This window comes from Dipodomys merriami, unplaced genomic scaffold (assembly GCF_024711535.1).
Source record: "Dipodomys merriami isolate MVZ:Mamm:240054 unplaced genomic scaffold, mDipMer1.0.p SCAF_94, whole genome shotgun sequence".
NCBI lineage: Eukaryota > Metazoa > Chordata > Mammalia > Rodentia > Heteromyidae > Dipodomys > Dipodomys merriami.
In genome coordinates this window covers 3,958,029-3,973,648 of record NW_027206557.1, presented here as the reverse complement: position 1 = coordinate 3,973,648, position 15,620 = coordinate 3,958,029, and the positions used below count along the sequence as shown (strand labels likewise).

The following is a 15,620-nucleotide window of genomic DNA, read 5'->3' as shown; positions in this document are numbered from 1 at the left end:
TGGTATTCAAGCTAAAATTTGGGGTATTATTCCAGGTTCCTCTCTCTGCCTCTCCTAGGGTCCCGCCAGCTCCACTGCCTCAAAAGCCCTCAAACCTTCCCCACAGACAGAGGCTTCCCATTCCATGCCCCCCCCCCATGGCCAGCTCAGCTTCATCTCCAACCCCATCTCTTACCATCTCTTCTGGGCCACTTGGCCACAATTCTGTCCTCTGAAGTACCATCATCCTTCCTGTCTTTGGCTCTTCAAGCAAGCAAAGATCTACTAGCTTATGCTTTCCTACTCTCTAGCTACCCAATATCAACCTAGTCTTCCCATCTCAACTGAAATCTCACTTCTTCAAAAACACCTTTGATGAGTCTTGGACCAAGTTTGGACCCCCAAGCTAAAAGTTTCAAGAGCATCTTGTATTTTTTTTGTGGCATACACCACAGTAAATATCTGTTTGTGGAAATATTATTTAGTATTTGCTTCTGTCCACACAGTGCAGTACTCCCTGCAGGAGGGGCCTGTGGCTCACTTCCTCAGACCTCTGTCCCAGGCACAAGGTGAAGCGTTTCCTACATATAGACTGTGTGTGTATGTGTGCGTGTGTGTGTGTGTGTGTGTGTGTGTGTGTGTGTGTGTATGTGTGTGTGTTCAAATATAGAAGTCATTGGTCTGAGAAGGTGGCTCAGTGGTAGAGTGCTTGCCTTGCATGCATGAAGCCCTGGGTTCGATTCCTCAGCACCACATAAGCAGAAAAAGCCAGAAGTGGGACTGAGACTCTAGTGGTAGAGTGCTAGCCTTGAGCTGAAGTGCTGAGGAAGAGCTCCCAGGCACAGAGTTCAGGCCCCATGACCAGAAAAAAAAAAAAAAAAGAAAGAAAGAAGTCAAATATAGACGTCATTGATTAAAATTCTGGATTTTATGTCTTGGTTGAAATATTCTCCAAAACATGGCAAAATTTCACAATATAGTTAACACTTCAGATTGTGTTCATTAAGATTCCTTTACTTTGTTTAATACAGCTATTAAGGGGGTTTTAAATAAAGAGTACATTCCATTAAAAGCCTGAAGGAACCTAGGCTTTACATGGATTCAGGACAGTTCCTCCAGGAACAGTGCTCTATTTGTCACACGACTGGCTTTTTAATTACTAATGAGAAACTGCGAAGGTCATTCTCAAATTGCCTTTCTTAGTCATTTTTCAAAAAGCCATGAGACAGGCCACAGAAGCACTTTCCCTCCCTCCGTACAGAGAAAAGGGAATCGAAGAGGGCATTGTAAGAGCCAAAGAAAACTAAGAGAAAAATCTTCAGAGACCCCCTCTGCTTAGAGCTGCAATCCAGTTTTAGGGATAATACTTGGCCAAAATAATAAGCATGGAGCTTTCACATGCTGAGTTATAATTAGCTAGTAAGTTAGCACAACGATTCTGATAAGAAGTGAGGTCACCATATTAATCTGCATTAGTAATCCATCAAGGAAAGTTTCCTCTAAGGTGAGGGCTTAGCTATCCTTGCTGATGTCACTTCCTGTCCTTTATCGTTCAATTAAGAACACATTTCCCTGGAAAGACTTGGAAAAAATTATATTAAGTGAAGTAAGCCAGGCCCAAAGAAACATAGGTCCCATGGTTTCCCTTATTTGCAATAACTAGTATATGTCTGAATCAACCAGAAAAGGTCAGATAAGTTGATGTTAGGGAAATGAACCCCAAGATAAGTATTCAAATTTTTTTTCTTTCATGCAATTGTTTCTAACATATTTATAAGATGATTTCTATATTGCTTTGTATGCCCCTCCCCCATGGTATAACCCCTACTTTCACTGTATTTGACGTTGGTCTAATTTGTGGAGGGGAAGGGCAAAAACAAATCGTTGAACTAGGGATACAGATGGACCCATTGCAACAATGAGATGTACAAGTCGTTATATTGAAAAATGAACTTTACAACTTTGGTGGGGGGGGAGGAGGATCGGGTGCGGGGGAGAAGGGGGAGTATGGGAAGGGATGGGAAGGGGAAACAAAGAGGAGGCAACAATGCTTGATAAGAAATGTACTCGTTATCTTGCCCATGTAATTATAACTCCTCTGTACGGTATTTTCACAATAAAAAAATAAAAATACAAAGAACACATTTCCCAAAGACTTCAAACACCATCTCTCTAACACCAAGTCTGCCTGGGGTGTTACTATCACTTTTAGCAGTTTGTTTTTGCCCTCCATTTTTCATTTGTGTGTGTGTGTGTGTGTGTGTGTGTGTGTGTGTGTGTGTGTGTGTGTGTGTGTGTGTGTGTGTGTGCGTGTATGTGTGTGTGTGTGTGTGCGTGCGTGCGTGTGTGTGCGTGCATGCGTGTGTGTGTGTAACATTTTACATGTCTTAGTTTCCTGTGTATAATGTTTGTTTTTTTTACTTTGGGTCAGTGCCATCTCCCCTGGGTCACATGCTTGTAAGACTGTAACCCAAAACAATTCCAAGCTAAAGCTCCCTCAATCACTCCAAGTTGCTGTCACCAAGTTCCTGGGACATTCCAGGAGCCCCAGGCCAGTGCATCCATAACTGGCTACCAGCTGCTTTACCCTTGCTGCTCCTAACAGGCCACATGGCACCCAGTCTACTGACAGGTCCCAGATGAGACGGACTTGGAAGACAGTCCCAGCCCTTTCCTGCCACAAATCCAAGTTCATTTCAGAGTTATGTCTCAGTTCCACTGTCTTCTACAAGTGATCTCAAAGCCTCAAGTCCCATCTCTAATCTCTCTCTTGATCATCATCTACTATTACAGCTCTAAATTAACTCTAATTTTGCTACCTTCCTATTTAAACCATTTAACAAAATAATGAAATGTATACTTCTTTTAAAAAATATATTTCTCTGACAGCCAGGCACTGGTGGCTCACACCTACACAGGAAGCTGAGACCTGAGGATCTCAGTTGGAAGTCAAGCTGGACTGGAAAGTCCATGAGATTCTTATCTCCAACTAACCACAAAAAGCTGTGCAATAGAAGAGCATTATTGAGCACAAAAGCTCAAGACAGCACCCAGACCTGAGTGCAAGCACAAGGACTCACAAAAAAAAAGAAAAGAAAAGAAAAGAAATTTCTGGCTGGGCACCAGTGGCTCACACCTATAATCCTAGCTACTCAGGAGGCTGAGATCTGAGGATCGTGGTTCAAAGCCAGCCTGGGCAGGAAAGTCTGTGAGACTCTATCTTCAATAAAAACCACTAGAAAACCAGAAGTGGTGCTGTGGCTCGAGGGGTAGAGTGCTTGCCTTGAGCTGAAGAGCACAGGGACAGTGCCCAAGCCCAGAGTTCAAGCCCCACAACCGATCCAAAAAAAAAAAAGAAAGAAAGAAATTTCTGGAAGATATGAGAGGGAAATGTGGAGCACAACACTTTTTGGTGTATAGCAAAAAATATATATATATATTTAAATACCTCCTTAAGCTATAAACCTGTTCAACAAAAAAGTAAATTTATACAGGTGCCAGAGGCTCATGCCTAAAACCCTAACTTCTTGGAAAGTAGAAATTGAAGGATCATGATTTAAGGCCAAGTTGGCCAAAAAGCTCAGAGAGCTCATCTCAATAGAAACAGCTAAGGTCATTCTAGCTACATCAGGTAGGCAAGATGTCAGTGTTTCAGGTTAAGCTGGGCAAAAACTGAGACCTTGGTTCAAAAGCAACAAGGGCAAAATTGACTGAAGGCATGGATCAAGTGGTAGAGCACCTCCCCAGCCAAAATGGAAAAACCCGAGTTCAAACTCCAGTACCATCCCAAAAAAGTTAATTTTAAATATTCCTTGCATCAGTTCCTGGCCCTCACCTTTTTTTTTGGGGGGGGGGCCTGAACTCTGGGCCTGGGCACTGTCCCTCAGCTCTTCAGCTCAAGGCTAGCGCTCTACCACTTGAGCCACAGCGCCACTTCCGGTTTTTTTCTTTTTGCTTATATGGTGCTGAGGAATCAAACCCAGGGCCTCAGGCATGCAAGGCAAGAGCTCTACCACTGAGCCACCTTCCCAGCCCTGGCCCTCACCTTTCTTTCCCAAATCATTTCTCACTCCTTCTTGATATTCTGTTATCTCTCAAGCCCACAATGCCCTCTTCAATTGTGAACTTTACCCACCCCTCAATACCCTGAGAACAGCAATGCCACACCTCTTAGGGGAAATAGTAAGGCTTTGGGGATTGACTTATGAGGGAGGAAACTATGATTTTGACCAGTTTTTACTTCTGCAGAGACCAGGGGAAGCTTTCATTCAGTAACTTTGCTTTGAATGACAGCAGAGCCCAAACCACACCTCATACTTTGGGAATTACTGATGAGGGGTTAGCAAAGAGAAGCTTACTGAGACCCTAGACTTACACTAGTCACAAGAACCCATTTTCCTAGCAGCATCTGGAAAAAAATCACAGACAACTCAGGACTGCTTAATGTTGTGCTGACTATATGGCCCCTTATTACCCCCCCATGTGTATTCAAAAGACCTCTGCATCCTTGCAAAGAGGCTGAGTTGGAATGAAAAGAATAAGTGAAAGGAATTTTCCTTAGATTTTTTTGACTCCACCCTTTCTGTGACACCTGCCCTGGGCTCCCAGGCAGAGGTGACTCTCTCTGGCCTATATTCATCTGTACTGGATATTCCTGCCAGCCCGTCTCTGCCTAGGAACCTCCAGTGGCCAGCTAAGCATACTACCCACTTTTGCAAATTCAACAATTAACAGAATGCTGGTACGTGCTCACACACACACACACACACACACACACACACACACACACACACACACACGACACTCGGTGAAAGAATACTGAATATATTCCTGTCAACTGAACATCAATTACATTATTTAAAATTCTGGTGAGTAGGAAGAAAATACAGAGTAAGAAGTCTTAGGTTACAAAAAAAAAAAGTGTGAAACAGAAGATTCAGGTATCTGAAATTTGGAAGAATCATTTTGAAGTCTCTGTGTTAGTTAAGACTCATGCAGAGAATTTGAACTCAAAATAGCCTAAGTGAAAAAAAAATTAAAAAAAAAAAAACAGTGATAAACTCAGAAAAGCATGTGCAGAGCCAGACCCTGGGGTTAACAACCATCCCCTCCTCTGTTTTTTTTTGAGAGTTTGCTCAGTTTTCTATCACAGGAAAGCCTTCCTGTGATAGTGTAAAAGGGACCTGATAGAAGTCACTGTAAGAGCCCAGAAGAAGGGGACACATTCGTCTCCACACAAATGGCAATGGAGGGCTCTGATGCCCCTGTGCATGGGGCATCCATACCCCCATTGAGAGGAAGACAGGACCCCAGGACCAGCCAGAGCTGAGCCAGGAGCCCAGCCCTGTGACAAAGCTTACAGAGTAGAGTGAGAATCAAAGGCTGTTACTATATTCAGGAGTAGGACAGCCCAAGCACAGACAAAAACAATAGCTGTCCAGTCTACTAACCATTTACCTGCCTTTGTGCTTAAATAATGCAAAATTTATCATTTTCACAAAGCATTGCATAAGCATAAAATTTATTCTATTACCTCATAGTTGGGAAAAGTGAAGAGCTGAGAGCTTAGATAATTACAATTATGACAATAAATGCCAAGGAATTAATGAAACCAGCCCTCTGGGTCTTGTTTTAAAAAAAAAAATCAGTAAAGAAACACCTATAGGCCGGCACAGAAAAACTCTTGGTCAGGGCCCAAGGTAGGAGCCATGATCTATTTGCTCAACTCCAAGCAGCCCAAGGCCTCCCCAAGTCATCAGACACCAACTCACGCTGTGCCTCACTAGTGGAAAAGCCATGGTCACAAGGTGACTGGGCATGACTCTTAAAAATTCCATAGCCTCTTAGGAAGAAAAAAAAATATCCCAACAAGCCAGGCATGGTGATGGCCCAGGCCTGTCTTTAATCCCAGCTAATCAGCAGGCTGAAGTAGAATGAGTACAGCCAGAAGCCAGTCTAAGGAAAGCCTGTTACTCTATCTGAAAAACAAAGTAAAAGCCCAAGAGCTGGGGGAAGGGGGCTGAGCAGTCCATCAGCAGTACACAGCCCCAGTACTAAGAGGGGAACAAAAACAGAAGTGAATAAAAGCAACAGAAACAATCCAACAATCTACGGAACACAACCAAAGCTTTTAGAAAAGTGGGAAATGAGCCTTCTCTGAAAAGAGCAGAGGGCGATGTGCCCAGGTGACAGGAAAGCTCAGGTGTGCAGACCAAGAGCAACGTGGACCTGTGCATGAATGGAGTTGAGGGCCGTGATGCCAGGGAGCCAGCCTGGGCCTGGGCAGCAGTGGCAAGAACCTCCCTTAGGGACCCTCACTCAGAAAGGCCACACTAGACCTACAGGTTAAACACCCTCAGCTCTGCGGTGTTTGAAGCTCCTATTTCCAATATTCTTTGTATGCTGACAACACAAAGAGTGGCCAGTGCTTTAGAGTTTTTCCTAGTTACTTTCTTTGAGAACCATGTGACATAGCTCTAGGTTTCAAATTGGTGTTGATAATTTACCATATACTGGGGAATGTTACAGGCACTGAGCATTGATCAGTGAGTTGGACAGAGTCTCTCCCCACCCCACCCCACAGCTTCTGCTCTAATTGTGGGAGGTAGACAATGTGTATAACAAACAGACTGCAGCCCTCAGAGGTGGAGAAGAGCCCGGGAAAGCTGGGGAGACCCCCACCAATGGTTCCTCCACATTCCTTGTGTGTTGTGGATTCCTTCTAGATGGTAACCACAGCTGACCTCTTTCCCCTAGTAGACCACATCTCATGAAAGCAGAAAAGGGGCCATGGGGAAGGAAAGAGAGAGATTCAGTAAGCATGAAAATGGTACCTAATCCTGAGTCATCGCTTTCCTAGATTTTACTCTACTCCAGTTAGGCTGTTAATAAAGCCTCTAGCTCAGGGCTCAGGTGATAGGTCTCATGGCCCACAGGCTGACTCAAATGGAAATTCATCTTCATTCTACATATTACAAAGTTCACATTAAGAGTATTTTTTTTATCACCCATTAATTGAGTATCTACTATGTCCTGGGCCCTGTTAGGGAGACTGGAGCTCCTGGGGGTGGGGGGAGGTACACCAAGAGAATCCATCCTTATGAAACTTACATCCTACTGGTGGAGATTTTTTTTTTAAATCAACAAAAAGTTCATGAGGGGAGAGACTGACCAATCCAGGACTCACAGGACTTACACACCAGTTGAACTGAAGTGCTGACCGTCTGTGGTCACTTATAAAGCCCTGTCCCCAAGGGTACCATGGCAATAAGCTACTATGAAAGTTCAGCTGTGGTGTTGGCTCTCTCTAAAAACCGTGAAAACGCAGCTACCCTTCTCATGCTGCTGTCTGGTATGAGGCACCAGATCCCATGCAGACTCCCTTCCACGCCCTGGGGTTTCCATTCTGTGGACTGCTGAAGGTTCATTCCAAGATGCATACATGGGCTCTGCTTTCCAGGGTCTCCAGCAGCTGTAACACCACTGCTTTGTTAAAATAAGTAAATGAATCATGAGAGTAGAGGAAATGTATTCTGATAACATTAGAAAGTGTTACTAAGATCTCTTGGGGCAGCTGTGAGGGAAAAGGGGGGACAAAAAGAGTCTACCCATGGCTATCATGCTCAAAGACACCAGGTTCTCTTGGATATGGTGGATAGAAGAGACTAGAAAAGCAAACAGTGGCTACATCATGGGACAACGCCTCAAGGAGAGAGGCCTTGCAGATAGGAAGCTGAGAAAGCTACAAGGCAGGTGTAAGTGCTAAATGCTTTCTTACCCCATTCTCAACTCAGCTTTGCTGATCTACCCAAATGCTGCCTCTAGTCTAGCTGAGGAGTAAGCTTTATGACATGCCAGAGAGCCAGAAAAGTCCTGTGAGTGTGCGCCTCTGGCCAAGAAGAGGAAGACTCTAGCCTGGATACACCGTCCCACATGCCAAAGACACAGGCTTTGTGAACACAAAAAAACCTGTGTGCTGCACAGGGTTATTGGACATCATGCACAGGACCGTGAACATGAGCTTACCATAAACACAGCTCTCATGAGCTATCAGAGCAGCGTGCTGGCCAGACATGACTTCCAAATAAGTTTACAGCTCCACTAGCAGCAGCCAGACAAGTCAAAAACCAAAATATTTGGCCTGGTTTCTCATGAGAGCCACAGCCCTGCAGCTCACTTGGGTTCCTGGTAGAAAGTCTGTTATAGATCGCAACCTTCTATGGGGACCCCTTAAAGAAGCACATGCTATTTATTGCTTCCCCTGAGAAATGGACAATCCTGTTGGGATAGTTCGGCTTAGTTAGATGGGTTAGATCAGAGCCTCTTTATTTGTTTGGTTTTGCTGTGTGCATGAATGTGTGTGTGTGTGTGTGTGAGAGAGAGAGAAACAGACAGACAGACAGACAGACAGACAGAGACAGAGAGACAGAGAGACAGGGGGAGAGAGAGAGAGAGAGAGAGAGAGATAGAGAGAGAGAGAGAGAGAGAGAGAGAGAGAGAGAGAGAGAGTTTTCAAAAGCAATCGTGGCAGCAAAACACACAAGGAACTGGTTTTCCCAACTCTGTCCTGGTAAGAACAGAACAACTGCAGAACTTGTGGAGAAAAGCTATTCTTTTAAATAACACTAAATTTCTGGTGCAAATATCTGCCGTTTATGTGGAGAAGTCATGTAAGTGTATTTGGGAGCTGCTCAGTGACCAGAGGGGGAATCGGTGCAGTTTCTAATGAAGGTAGCAGCTGTTCATTGTTTATGAATGTTCTCCGATGCTTTCTCTCTCTCTCTCTCTCTCTCTCTCTCTCTCTCTCTCTCTCTCTCTCTCTCTCTCTCTCACACACACACACTCTCTCACACACACCCACACACCCACACACACACACACACACACACACACACACCCTAAGCCAGCACCCCAAACCAAACTCAAGCCACCATGGTGACCAAAATTCAGACATCCCTTCCTGTCAGCTAGCACTCCAGCTGCTCCACTCCGGGCCAGCAGCTCAGATAATTGTCTGCATCTCCCATACTGCTAGGAAAACTCCATCACTGCTTCTAACCTCAGCTTTGCCCCAAACACCCCTCCTTGTAGTAAGCATTTCTCTGCTAGGAAGACTCCTCAGAAAATACCAGATGCTGAATCCTGCTGGAAAGAAGGTAAAGGAGCTTCTGGGGTGATTGAATTAGAACTGTTTGTTAATCCTGAACCATTCCCAAAGTGGATGCAAGAAGCTTTCAAAACAAAACTCTGATTAAAAGTCCCTGATCAAGCTCCCCAAACTTTTCTCCCTGGACAGAACGAGTCAGAAACAGCTCCTTACTGTAGAGCTAGGACCATGACTCATCTAAGAGCTGCACCTGACCCCCCTCCCCTCCCCTCAGGACCCTAACACAGAAGGACTTGGCCGGCCAGGTGCTTTGCCCGGAGGCAGATAGCAGTGACTGTAATTAACAGGGCAGGTGTGGGTCTTGCAGGGCCAGGTTTAAAGGCGATGCAGGAGCTGAGGTGATGGGGGCAAATAGGAGAGCAAGAGGAAAGGGGTCCAGTGGCACGGGGTGCAACTTACAGTCCTCGGAGCCGCAGCCAGATCTTCTCTATCTGCTCGGGCTGCAGGTATTTCAGAGAGTTGCTTTCGAATTCTTCGATCTCCTTGGTCGGGGACTCCATCGCGGCCGCTTCTCACTGGGGTGAGGCGGGAAGAGTTTGGCGGTTGGCTCCCAGCCTGGTCAGGGGGGTCTGGTCCCCCGCAGATCCCTCGAGGGGCTCAAAGTGGGCGCGGCTGGAGGTGGACTCCGGCCCCAGGTGCACCCTGGAAGCTGCGGCAGGAAGCGGCCATGGCCCGGCCCAGGGCAGGGGTGGGGACCGCGCGGCGCCCGGGCCGGGATAGGGACCAGTCTCCAGTACCCAGGGCAGGGATGCCCAGGCTCCGGTGCCCAGGCAGGGGTGGAGACTGCGCTCCTCCGGGCCGGCTCCGATTCTTCCGCTAAACAAAGCCGGGAACAGAGCGATGGTGGCCCGCGCACCTCGGGGTTTGGAGAAGGGGCGCGGGTGGGCGTGGAGAGAGGCAGAGGTGTGGATGGGGAGGTGATCGCGCGGGGTGGGGCGCGGAGCCGAGCCCAGGGGCGCAGGCGGGGAGGACGCACCCGGACCGCGCCCCAGCTCCGCCCTGAGCCCCCGCCCCTCTCTCCAACGTCACCCCAGTTTTCCCTCACTTACCAGCAGGGCGGACAGGCCAGGGGGCTGACAAGTGAGAAAAAGCGATGGTCAGCTCGCGGGGTCCGCCGTCCACACCCCACCAGATCCTGGCCTGGCACCCACACTCCGCAGTCCCCAGCCCTGCCACACCGCTTCCGGACCACGAGCCACATACAGAAACCTGGGCTCACCGAGCCCACAAAGAGGAGGCCGTGAACCCCAAAAGGGACGCAGACTAGGGCGCAGCAGCAGCAGCAGCGAGATGCGCGGAGTTTCTAGCCAGAGCTTTCCGCTAGGGGGGAAAAAGAGCCAGAATTCCAATCCAGGAGGCAGGAGTTCCCATGCCCTGGGTCCCGGCGGCGCTGCTGGGGGGGGGGGGGGGGAGGGGGAGAGGTGGGCAGGGTTTCAGTTCCCCAGAGTCGTGCTTGCTTACGTGATTCCAGAGGTTACTGGCAATGTCAAGACAAGGTATCCCCGGGGAAGGGAGCAGGTATGGAGTTGGAAGGAGGAAAGGGCAGGACAGGAGATCAGAGAGCCAGGGACAAAACCAAAGCCAGGATCAAAACCAGACCTCTCGCCTCTGTGCCCAAACTGCTTGGAACCTAACACAGAAGTGATTACCACATGCCCTTCCAGGTGGGGAGGTCCTTTCCCGGGCTGCCACCCCTTCCCCAGCCAGCCCCACTGTGGATATGGAGGATACTGAGAGCCAGCCTGCAGCACCTGTGGCCTGCCCGGCATAGTCTCCCAGACAGGTCAGGTGTCTTTGAGCCACACTCCTCAGTATTCTTTCTGTTTCCATCAAATAACTCAGAGCTTGCTTCCCAAAGGAAATATAAATGTAAAGGTGAGCGCTGCTTTCCTTCCTTGATCAAGCAAAGTTCCCCTCTTGAGACAATGACAAAAATGCTTAACACAATGGTGGCCAAGTTTGCCAGGCTACTTTAGGTAAGAGGATAAGGATTGTGTAGCCAGCTCCGATCACCCTAACAGAGAAGGCTCCCATAGAAAGTTCTGGTGGACAAGCCTGCCACCCACAGTCAGTCAATGTCAGTCCTTAACACTGCTCTGGAAGCTGTCCATCCTGAGTTCAGGCATTATTGCCAGACACAGATGACATTAAACAACCAATGTGGTCATGCGGAGCTCAATTATGAGAAGAAAGCCAATCACCCACTCAATGCCAGGGGAACTGAGCAGAAATAGAAGGAATTACTTTGGCAGCTTGCTTGGGGGGAGGGTGACCAGAGACATACATGGTTGCATGGTTGCAGACGGGGTGTTTCCTTGGGCTGGCCCATATGGTGCAGCCTGCAGTCCCAATATGAAGGTGCAGCGATGCAATGCAACTAGCACACACATACCACCTGCAATTGCAGACTCCCCCTGATCCATGCATATGTAAGACTCATGACTCTCCAGAAGGACTCTCACATCCTCTCTATAATAAGAAACTCAAAGCACTAGGGGTTCCCTGCTAGGAAGGGAACAGAACAGAGATGGCCAGACCCTGAAGGAAGGTCCACAATCTTGGCCAGTACAAATGTGTCCCACTCCATGAGACTCCCTTTTCCATCTCTGCGAAGTAAAGAAACCAAACAAAAAGATTTCCTGTGTCTACTGTTCCCTTAGACTACTCTTGGAGGCCACATGTAGGGACCAGAAGAAAATTGGCTGAGGAGAGGTGACTACCACTGAGCACATATACCCATTGCGGTGGTCTCCATGACAACAGGCCTGGGATGGAAGAAAAGGGAATGATACAGGACGAATTCCTAGGTCCTGTCCCAGTGTTGGTGAGGTTTTGATACGTCAGAGAGAAGGCACTTTGGGAAGGAAAAGGAATAGCCTTTCACTGCAATGAAGCAAATGAGAGAGAGAGACAGAGAGAGAGAGAGAGAGAGAGAGAGAGAGAGAGAGAGAGAGAGAGAGAGAGAGAGAGAGAGAGAAAGGGAAAGAGAAAGAGAAAGAGAAAGAGAAAGAGAAACTTTACAAGAGTTTCTAAAAGAACATTTGGCTTCATTTTAGGAAAAGAAAATTTAAATAGTAGAAAGTTGACTTTTAAAAATATAACTTTGACCGGGCACCAGTGGCTCACGCCTGTAATCCTAGCTACTCAGGAGGCTGAGATCTGAGGATCACAGTTCAAAGCCAGCCAGGGCAGGAAAGTCCATGAGAATCTTATCTCCAATAAACCACTAGAAAACCGGAAGTGGTGCTGTGGCTCATGCAGTAGAGCACTCGCCCAAGCAAAGAGTTCAAGCCCCACAACCGACCAAAAACAAAAAAATAACTTTGCTGTATTTCAAGGGAACAATGATTTTTCAAGCAGGAAGAGGCCTGAAAGATAATTTAGTTTGAAGGTTTTAAAGCAATGGAATAGTTTATTTCAAATAACAAATAATTTCAAGTATATCTCATAAGCACTTACAATGCATACTTTGGCTTCAGATCCTCAAGTCAGAGCTGCTCTGACTGCATAGAAAGAGGAGTTATCAGGTCCCAGAGACGCTGTCCAGCCCTCTACCCCATTTCTGAGTGCCCAATGCTCCCATTTTAACAGGAAGAAAACTGAGGCCAAAATACCACAGAACAGCCTCTAGGATTCCTTCCTCCTGAACCAGGGTTCTTTCTAACCCATATCAGAAAGTAAAGTTTTCTTCTGGTCTATAAAGTACTACTGTTCTCAGTCATGCATGCTTTTATGTTACTGGGGGTTTGTTCTCTTTATCCTTTTCAAACAAGGTAAGCTTAAAAGTCGCAACACCACAAGCTGTAATTGCTACCAGCATACTGCACAGAAGCAACAAAGCATGGGTGCAAACTGACCTGGAAACAAAAGGTCAAAGAAAGCTACAATACCACATACAACTTTGCATTGGAGATTAATTTCCATTCTAAGTCAGATTCAAGTCAAGATTCTTTAGGAAATCTCACATGGCCAAACACCACTAAATTCTACATACCCATATATACACATGTTCACACATATTATATATATGTGTGTGTGTGTGTGTGTGTGTGTGTGTGTGTGTATGTAAAGACACACACACACACACACACACACACACACACACACACACACACACACACACACACACACACACATATATATATATATATATATATACCCTCTAATTGATACATAGTAACACAGCCTAAGTACTAGCAAACCTCTAAGCCATCAGCATTGAGAGTAGTGGGCACTCTCTGTTCTTAGAGGAGTTCAAGGAGAAGCTAGACAATTATTTCACAAGAACACAAATTCAAGCCTTTGCAGACATGAAGATGAGTTGATCATTGTAACAACCATCCCTACAAGTGAGCAACAGCTACCATGGTGAGTACCAGCTGAGTCTGGCCAGGTTATTTGGTTCATTTCATCAACAGTTTCAGTTGACACTGATAATTCTTGTCAGGACAAACAACTACTCAGTGGCAGAGCAGCTCTCAAACCCAGGCTTTTCCTGGTACCTTACCACCTCCCTATAGGCAAATCAGAAGACCAGTAGGATGGTGCAGACTGGAAGGGCCTGGCTGCCCCATGAGCAGAGGGGACCCCAGTAATGCAGCAGAAAAATCAGGTCCAGGGTCGAGGTGACATTTGAACTGGATCATGAAGGTAGATGTGTAGAAGCCACTCTCATTGGAGGTGGATGGAAACAGATGGCCAAAAAGATAACCTAGTATAATAGGAGGCACAGAAACATGGATGGATTCTAAATGCCTAACTAAGAACACCAGGAGAAAGTGCCAGAAGGCTCAGCCAGCCCTTGTGATCAAGAAGAAGCTTGGGATCTCTCCCGCAGGAGCAGGAAGCCATGAGTGGCTCCAAGAGAAGATGTCAGCCATGTGTTCTTCGTGCATGCAGCCCTGAGCTTGGCACTCAGGGAAGTTCCACCACAGATCCTGCAACAACCATGAGGAAAAGATGCTAGGGCACCCTTGGTGGGCCCCATCCCCCAGATGTACACATGCTCTCAGCTAAGAAAGATGAAGAGTGGGCGAAAACAGATACAGCCAGAAAAGGCCGAGCACTGTCACCCAGAAACTTACTACTATCCCATCCCAAACACTCACCTTGATCCATGAGGTCAGTGCCTACCCTTGGTGCCACATGGATACCATCAAGGTGCCTTCGGGGGGGGGGGGGAGGATTCTGGGGACAACTTAGGGCACTGGAAGCAGTGGCAGGGTGCCTCTCCCACCCCCACCCCTGCATGTGGGCTGACCCCCCCCAGGGCCATATAGCCTTCCCCAACTCATCCCACAATGGTGGGCTGGGGGGGGAGGGGAGGAAGACTCTGTCCACAGAACCACCTTCACCAGAAAAAGAAAAGGAAAGATAGGGGAAACTGGAAGAAAGGTCTAACCCTCATCTAAAATAGTGCTCTGAGAAGCCAGCACCACAAATATATCCTGAGAAGGTGACCCAGAGATTCTGGGAAGAGGAGAAAGTGTGGGAAGAGACAGGATGGAATCCCAGCTCATGGGGAGGGGAAGCGGGGCAGCAAGTGTCCAGACCCATCAGCTGCTCTAACAGAAACCCATGCCACCCTTCCAAGGAGATGGTAAAGACAAAGCAAGGACTTAAGACCCTGACTGCCACACCCCTCTCTCTTCTCTGGTGAGGGCAGGGTTAAGCCTATTATATACTGTGGATCTCTTTCCAGGGTTCAACGTGCTTAAACTGAGAACCATGGCCTGACCTCTACCAGCCATGTTTTCATGAGACCTAAAAGCTTACATCAAGACCCAGGTCTGCCCCCCACCCCAGGCTGTCTATGATGTAGGAAACACAACCAAGGTTAGAGAGTAAGAGTCGTGTCCCCTACATCACTGAACAATGCACTCAGACCAGGAATGCAGGGGACTGAAACAGGTCCTAGCAGTTCCAATACCACTTCCCCAAGAGGAAGTGGAGGAGACCACTTGAAGAAAATCAGCTTGTTCTCAAGCATAGGCCTGACACTACCTCAGCCCTTACCTTCTCTTTCCCACCAGTGAAGAGAACACAATAGAAAAAAAACGGCATCAACAAAAAGACAGAGAAACCCTAGAGAAACAAAGGGAAAAGGTAGAAAAACCTTTTGAGTCCCTTGATCCTGCTATATCTGAAGCCAAGTCATCAATATACTTTGAAGTTATATGAAACAAATAAGTACTCTTCTGCAATGTTTGTTTGTTTGTTTTTGAACTTTACGCCAGTTTGAGTCAGGTATCTGTCATTACAGTAGAAGACTCCTGACACACCTTTCCCTATGGAGGATTGTCCCTATGGAGCCTTGAACACTGGAGACTCCTGAATGTCTAGCTCCTCCCCCACCTCCTATCCATCAGAGCTCATAAAAGGAAACCAGGACACTGCACAGTAGCCCTGAGGTGGGCAGAGCACTAAGGAGCCATTGCCATTTTGATAAATAGATCCAAGAATAATTTTGTTTCTT

General features: G+C 47.0%; 1 protein-coding gene across 5 annotated transcripts in view; it reads right to left on the bottom strand.

The window, feature by feature from the left end:
• Positions 1 to 15,620, bottom strand: part of Pde1c (phosphodiesterase 1C) — a 258,131-nt gene that overhangs the window by 151,065 nt on the left and 91,446 nt on the right. Inside the window, exon 1 of one of the 5 annotated variants that reach the window (XM_070014242.1) lies at positions 9,545 to 10,060. The exons of the other annotated variants lie outside the window; for them this stretch is intronic. Within the exon in view, the coding sequence (XP_069870343.1) occupies positions 9,545 to 9,645 (101 nt within the window). The 5' untranslated portion in view covers positions 9,646 to 10,060. Of the gene's footprint in view, positions 1 to 9,544; positions 10,061 to 15,620 lie in introns of those variants that run through there. 5 annotated transcript variants of the gene reach the window in all.